The sequence below is a fragment of the Cicer arietinum genome, chromosome 1, assembly GCF_000331145.2.
Source record: "Cicer arietinum cultivar CDC Frontier isolate Library 1 chromosome 1, Cicar.CDCFrontier_v2.0, whole genome shotgun sequence".
NCBI classification, from domain to species: Eukaryota; Viridiplantae; Streptophyta; class Magnoliopsida; order Fabales; family Fabaceae; genus Cicer; species Cicer arietinum.
Window position 1 is genome coordinate 39,619,156 of NC_021160.2, and position 7,774 is coordinate 39,626,929.

The 7,774-nt window shown below is 32.2% G+C and overlaps 1 protein-coding gene across 1 annotated transcript; it reads left to right on the forward strand.

Annotated features, from left to right (window-relative positions):
• The first annotated feature begins 1,073 nt into the window (after positions 1–1,073).
• On the forward strand, positions 1,074–4,392 carry LOC101502699 (DEAD-box ATP-dependent RNA helicase 47B). The gene is made up of 2 exons (XM_004488555.4): positions 1,074–3,126; positions 4,031–4,392. Exon 1 carries the CDS (start codon positions 1,434–1,436, stop codon positions 3,117–3,119), a length of 1,686 nt encoding a protein of 561 aa, XP_004488612.1. The 5' UTR covers positions 1,074–1,433; the 3' UTR covers positions 3,120–3,126; positions 4,031–4,392.
• Positions 4,393–7,774: the final 3,382 nt, after the last annotated feature.

Here is a 7,774-nt window from a genome sequence, read left to right on the forward strand (position 1 = left end):
TTATTTATAAAAGAAATAGTAAATAAATTCGTTTGCAATTGCGAGATCTCAAGTTTGAATTCGAGATATGGTATCTCTAACAATATCGATATTTATTTTACGATTTTTAATCTTAAATTTTTATAATTTTTTTTGTTTATATTTTTTTAAGTCTTGAATTTAAGGCTTAATTACATTTTTGATCTCATGTTTTTCTTTACGAAATTGATCTATTTATATTAAAATCTTATAGTTTTGGTCGTTCCCTTGAATATTTTAATTAGAAAATAGTGATGTAAAATATTTTAAACGATATAACATGTGATATAATAATATTAAATGATTAATACTTATGAAATTACAATAAAATTATTTAAAAACTTAAGTTTTAATTTTGAAAATTAATTATTTTTGTAATTTAATTAATAATATATAATTAATTAATCTAGATTGTTCTACATATAAAATTGCATGTCATATCATTTAAAATATTTTTTTTTCAAGATTTAAAATATTTTTTTAGTTAAAAATTTGAGGGATGAATCAAAACTTTTAAATTTTAAACGTTCAGTTACATTTTTTGTCTCTCTATTTTCACCAATTCATGGAATTGGTCATCATATTTTAAAAGTAAAAAATTTAATATTTTCCTCATATTTTTAAACTAAAAATTGACGAATTGATATATTTTAAATGATGTAACATTCGATTTCATGATTTAAAATCATCTAAATACACTAATTATTCGTATGTTATTAATTAAATTACAAAAATAAATAATTTGTAAAGTTGAAAATGAAGTTTTTATAGAATTTTATTACAATTTTATAAATATTAATTATTTTAAATTATTGTAATATATGTCATGTTATTCCACAGGTATTACATCGTTATTTTTTAGTTAAAAAATTAAAATTATCAATTCTACTGTCATTAATAAATTATAAAAATTAAGGAGAATAAAACTGTAATTAATCTAATTTTAAAATTAAAAATCAATTCTACTTATTAATAAAAATAGACACACCAAAATTATAATTAAATTTTAATTTAATAATATATATTTCTTTTCTTCTGTAGTTACAGACAAATAAAATCTTGAAAGAAAACCTCTGGAGATAAACCTCTAACGATTTTCTTCCTGAGACTACAAACTCTGTTTTACATGGCAAATATAACCGATTCTTATTTTCTACGCTCTCGCTCGTTTACTTTACCTGAAGTCACTGAATAAAACAAGTACTTTTTAGTTCATCCTCACTGGTTACAGATTGTGTTGGCAGTTGCAAAGGTTTCTCACTACTCTTCGGCTTCGCACACAAAGAACCAAATAAAAGGTTTCATCCCTTAACTTGTTCCAAATTTTGTCTTTTGTCTTTTGAAAACATTTCAATCTTGTTCTATTTGGAGGAACAACGAACAAGGTTGTTAATTTTACTATTTTGCTAAATAAAATGCAAGCTTTAGTTTCAGCGAAGTTTCTTTTGCTCGTTGGAGAATCATTCCCTATGAGAAGGGCTTTAATCAATTCTAGGTTTTCTTGGTTTCATAATAGTGTTCAATGTAAGAGCAATCACGATTCTCTCACACTTTCAAGCATTGGTTTTAAAAGTAGTGAAATTGAACCTAAGATTACAACTAATAAATTGAATAAGGTTAAGCCATTAGGTTCTTCTTCCTCTGAGGCTATCAAGAGTAAGAGAAAACCCATTGGAATTAGTGAGAAAAAAGGAGTTAGGGTTATTGAGAAAAAACAGCAAATAGAGAGTGCCCCTTTTGCTGCTAAGTCGTTTTCGGAACTCGGTGTTCCGGATGTGTTGATTAAGAGGCTAGAAAATGAGGGTTTCAATGTTCCTACTGAAGTTCAGTCTGCTGCTGTTCCTACCATTTTGAAGAATCGCGATGTCATAATTCAGTCGTATACCGGTTCAGGTAAAACATTGGCTTATCTGCTTCCTATTTTATCGGTTATTGGGCCGTTGAGAGGCGAGAATCGTGAAGGTGAAGGTGAAGGTGATGGTGGTGAGTCCGGAAAGAAATTAGGAATTGAAGCGGTTATTGTTGCTCCTTCTAGGGAACTTGGAATGCAGATAGTGAGGGAGTTTGAGAAGATATTGGGAATGGATAATAAGAAAGTGGTTCAGCAGCTTGTGGGAGGTGCGAACCGAACAAGGCAGGAAGAAGCTCTTAAGAAAAATAAACCTTCCATTGTTGTTGGTACGCCTGGTAGGATAGCCGAGCTCAGTGCGAGTGGGAAACTTCGAACGCACGGCTGTCGATATTTGGTATTAGATGAAGTTGATGAGCTTCTGTCGTTCAATTTCCGCGAAGACATGCATAGGTTATTGGAGCATGTAGGGAGGAGATCTGGGGCAGACCTAAATTCAAAGGCTAAAAAGGCTGAGCGTCAGTTAATTATGGTATCCGCAACTGTGCCTTATTCGGTTGTAAGGGCTGCTAAAAGCTGGGGTTCTGACCCACTTATTGTTCAAGCTAAGAAAATTGTACCACTTGAAACTTTGTCTCCTGAGCCGGTCAATTTGTCAACTTCATCACCAAGCTCGAGTCCTAACTCCTCTGTGCCGTCTAAGGCTACGGTAGAGAGTCTACCTCCAGCATTGAAACACTATTACTGTGTAGTGAGGTTGCAGCACAAAGTTGATACATTGAGAAGGTGTATTCATGCATTGGATGCCAAATTTGTTATAGTTTTCATGAATCATACTAAGCAGCTAAAGGATGTTGTCTACAAGCTGGAGGCCCGTGGTGGGATGAAAGCTGCAGAGTTACATGGTGATCTCGGGAAGCTTGGTCGGTCGACGACTCTGAAGAAGTTCAAGAACGGAGAGGTTAGAGTTCTTGTGACAAATGAATTATCGGCTAGAGGTTTGGATGTGGCAGAATGTGATCTTGTGGTTAATCTGGACTTGCCGACGGATTCAATTCACTATGCGCACCGAGCCGGTCGAACTGGTCGGCTTGGTAGGAATGGTACAGTGCTAACCATATGTGAAGAGCCAGAGGTGTTTGTTGTGAAGAAATTGCAGAAGCAACTTGAAATACCGATAACATGCTGTGATTTTGTGGAGGGAAAGCTTCTTGTTACTGAAGAAGAGAATACACTAAGCATCACTTCTTGAAGATGAGGTGTTGTATTTTTGCTTCTTGTTTAGTTTTGATAATTTAGTTTCCATTTTCGGTGTTTCATTATTCATGGATGTTTCCTTTCGATCTTTCTTATTGTTTGCCGGTGATTGCTTCTTCTATTACTAATTAATAACTTTTGCTTGAATGTACATCAGATACACGAATTGTAGTTTACATTTTAAGTTAAACATAATTAGTATATACTGATGAAGGAAACTGATATCTGGTTCAGAACAACTATAGCTATAAATTCAATATGTTTTCACCCATTCACTATATTGAGTTTTTGTCTATATGAGATTGGTTTCTTTCATTTTGTCTTATTTGTTTCTCAGTTTTTAATTATGAAGTCCAAATACTTCAAAACTGGTGAAGTATTGTTGTCATGTCTGATACAAATCCTATATCACTGATACTTTTCAATATGTATCCAGAAAGTAACCAATAATTTTGTATTCTTTTGAAAACATTTTTGTCAATATTTCGTCGATACATCTTTGATATGTCTTGCCAACTGAAGACATGATTGTCGTTTGGATACAACGAGACAAAGTCATTGATAGTAACATTATTTTCCTTGTTTGTCATTTTAACTCTGTTTCCATACATCTGCGGAAAAAACTTGTCAGCTCATTCCATATCCTCTTCACCAGAAAGGGCTTGTAATCATGCGCATTGTGGGGCCCATTTTTTGCACTGGTTTGCATATCCTATGTTTCTCCATTTGGTCCATATGCTTCATTTTTATAATAAACACATTTTGTGCATTCGTGAGCTCTCATTTTATTGCTCAAGGTCTTCTTTTGCCCTTTCTCTTTCTCCCTTTTGTGAACTTTCTTCGTCTGTAGAGTTGTTAGAACCAGATTTGCATAGCTGTTGCTCATTATCTGCTCTGTTTCTCCAGGTCTTCTTGCTCCATTCTTGCTGCTATATTTCATGTATCTGGCCAATGCCTATGATAGCAAAGTAATTTTTGAAAATTGCGACACACGCACACATAGACACAAACCTATATAGCATTGATACTTCAGATTGAAGACATGTCCGCCACATATCAGTGACAAACACCAACATATGTAGTTATGTTCAATTACTTCTATTTTTTTCAAATTATTGTCGATGCCGACATGTCGGTTTCAATTATGTGTATGTGTCCATGCTTCATCGACAAACACAGACAAAAATATGTGGTCCTTGAACGGAGAGTTTTAATGTTTGAAAATGGAATACATTTGATCCCTTCAATTCAATTCAATTCCTCTGTCACTCTGTGTAATGATCCTTGAACCCAATAATCAACTTGCTTGCAACCACCATCACTCTGAATTAATAATCACACACTAGCTAGCAAAGGTGCATTTCTTGGTTCAATCAATTCTGTTGTTTACTGCAAAAAAATTCCAATGCTTGTAAAACAATTCACGATAGTAGTGTCTTTTATTCATTTTGTTTTACACTTCAATTATCTGATGATATAATTTGTATAGTCCATAGTACTCTGGTGGCGTTTTATTTTGCCTTAATTTATGATGTTTAACAGTTAGTTCCTCTGGTTGTAACTTTTGATTTTGATTTCCTTAATTTATAAGTTTGGCCTCTTAATTTAATGGACTCTTTTTTTTTTACTTAAAACTCTCATTCTTTTATTTATTTATTTTTATTTTAAATATTCACTAATTAGATTGATTAAATGTTTTAACATAGATAACATTGTATTTGTTGTCCTTTAAGTTACGTATCTATACTCAATCGGTTCTTTTAAGATTTTTTGTCCAACATAGGTCCTTCAATTTTTTTTTTTGGAGTTTCATGCTAAAGAGACCTGCCATAATTGATTTGAACACCTAAATATAATAATGTTATAACTTGTGTTAACTATTATATGTAAGCATGAAAGCATACATTAGAGTACCGACTTCTATCTATTTCATTTCTTGATGCATAACTAGTTTTCATAAAAAAGTTACTTTAAAATTCTAAACGTAAAATTTCAAATTCATTTTTATTTATTTATGATTATCTTAAGTACTCATTTACTTTAAAATCATTTAATAACCATTTTAATTATATTTCAAAAATAATAAATCAGAGTATTTATAATCACTAAAAGTAAATTTAATACTTAAACAAAAGAAACTCTTAGAGTCAAAACTATTGATGTTTTACTACCCAAACATAAATCCTAGTTGGTCATAAACTTTGGAATTGTGGAAAACTCACCAAACAAGTCTAATACCGATACAGAAGTATCTCGGAGCTTCCAACTGCATGTTATTGTACTTCATACATTTTTCCTATTGGGTTGACCGTGACATTATTCACTCAAGTAACACTATATGTGACGTCCTGTCAAATGTAAGGGTTATCTCCAAATAACAAATACAGAGCAAATATGCATGCATATATAGTGGTTATAACAAAAATATAAATAAATCATATATTTCATTTAACAGTTAAAAATCACAACGCACCAAAGATACAAATCAAAAATGCACAAATCCTATTTGTTAGACTATATGTCAATGCATGATTCCGGAATATCACCTCCCCCGCAAGGGCTTTCGTGGGTCCTTCCAAGCAACACCACTAGCTCAACATCCCCGCAAGGATCTGTGGGCTCCAACCAATTATGGACGCACCACACAACTATGAATGCATGAATGTAGACACTTTTGTTAGTAACAGTATAGACCACTCAATCAGAACATCCAAAATCATTCAACCTTGTTCTAAACCAACCTAGTTTAGACCCAAAGTAATCACCTTGAATAACCACAACATGTCAAACACAACCATTATAACAACGTATAATATAACATTCATTTTCCACAATCTGAGCATATCAAGCACAACCATTGTTAATGTTCATTTTAAAGATAACACACAAACAAAACCAATACATAACATCACGATACATTTATATCACATATAATTCAAGTAGGAAAGCGGATGGAGTGATGCCCTTACCATTACTAAAGTTATACTTAGAATTATGCTTCACAAACTCTTGTCTCACTCATTTCACACCTACTGTTGTGCGAGCACGGTTTCTTCCTCTCTGAATGTTATTTCGCCGATCCGACCGTTGAAAACGTGGGTCTGAATGTTGCGAACCTTCTGTCCAAAAATCAGCCCGATCTGACGGTTAACGAATGCGCAATCGATGATTTTCTGATGCTGATTTAACAAATTCGGGAATGGAGTTACTCATCTCTTTTCTCTTTTGGTGGTTACCTTTTCTATCAAAGTGGTCTCTCTCTTTTTCTCTCCTAAACCCTTTTTTTATATGGCATAGTGTTTTTTGAATGGAAGACGTCTGTTTTGTTTTTGTTTCCTTTTTTTATCAAAAAAGGATTAACTTTAAGCCACAAGTGTGAAGTTAAGCCAGAAGCGGATAACGTTAAGGCAGCAGTAACCTTAAATCAGAAGTGGGGAATGTTGACAGAATTGGAGTGGGGAACGTTGACAGAAGTGGAGAAAGTTAAGCCAGACGTGGGGAACGTTAAAGCTGGATAAGAAGGTGGTATTAAATGGACAGACGTGGGGAACGTTAAACTGAGTAACGTATTATTATTAATAATATCTAAGACATTTTTAACCGTTCCTTTTATTATTATTATTATTATTATTATTATTATTATTATTATTATTATTATTATTATTATTATTATTATTAAAAATTAAAATAACACATATTATTAAAAAAAAATAACACACTACAATAGAAACTACAATAGTAACCGACCATTTATAGAATAATTATCTCAACTCCTAATAAAGGTAAAATGTAAAAATAAAATAAAATATCTGGGTGTTACATTCTACCTGCCTTAAATAGTTTCGTCCTCGAAACTTGACCCTAATGAGTAAAATGCAGGTCTTACATTCTATCGACCTAAAAATAGTTTCGTTCTCAAAACTGACACTAAAAAGTTCATAGATATAACGCACTTATCTTATTAGTCGATAAAATCTTATTTATCATGTTGCAATTATTTCAAAATTCATCAAGCCTAACATTCTCAACATTATTCTACCAATTTACAACTCTAAATTCACATTCACTAAATCTGATATTACTCTAATCCTATCAAGAAGCTTCTAATCGATCTAAATACATGTTAGAGAGTCAAATATTTGTGACAACTTTCCACGAATATACTCAACGTGTCATCGTTCTCAAACCACTATAAAGTGTTCTTACTTTTAATGTTAATCTTTTAGATCCAATACTCTAACTATATTCACTTGAATTATTCTCACAAGATTTTTTTTTTTTTAATTCATAGTTGCTCTTATGGCTACAAATCTAATCCATATGATTTACTACTTAGATTCTCACTCCCTTATGGTTTAGTATCACTTACTCGTCAACTACAACTCACAACTCATAAACACAAATCATCTCTTTAATTAAAAAATTTCATTCTTAACACACCATTTAACTCTTCAACATCAACATCCTTAATTCATCACAACCTCAGTCAAACAACACTATTTTTCCATTCACTCCATAAGAACCAATAATTAATATCACCTGCATTGAGATCTTGATCAAGCCTACGATTGATCGCTCCAAATCATTCTCATTCATTTAATGTATGGTAATGTCAAACCTAAAAGTTGAAACTTATGTTATCGTATCCTA

Coding starts and splice junctions, on each gene's coding strand:
- LOC101502699 (XM_004488555.4), top strand. CDS start 1,434: ATGCAAGCTTTAGTTTCAGCGAAGTTTCTTTTGCTCGTTGGAGAATCA.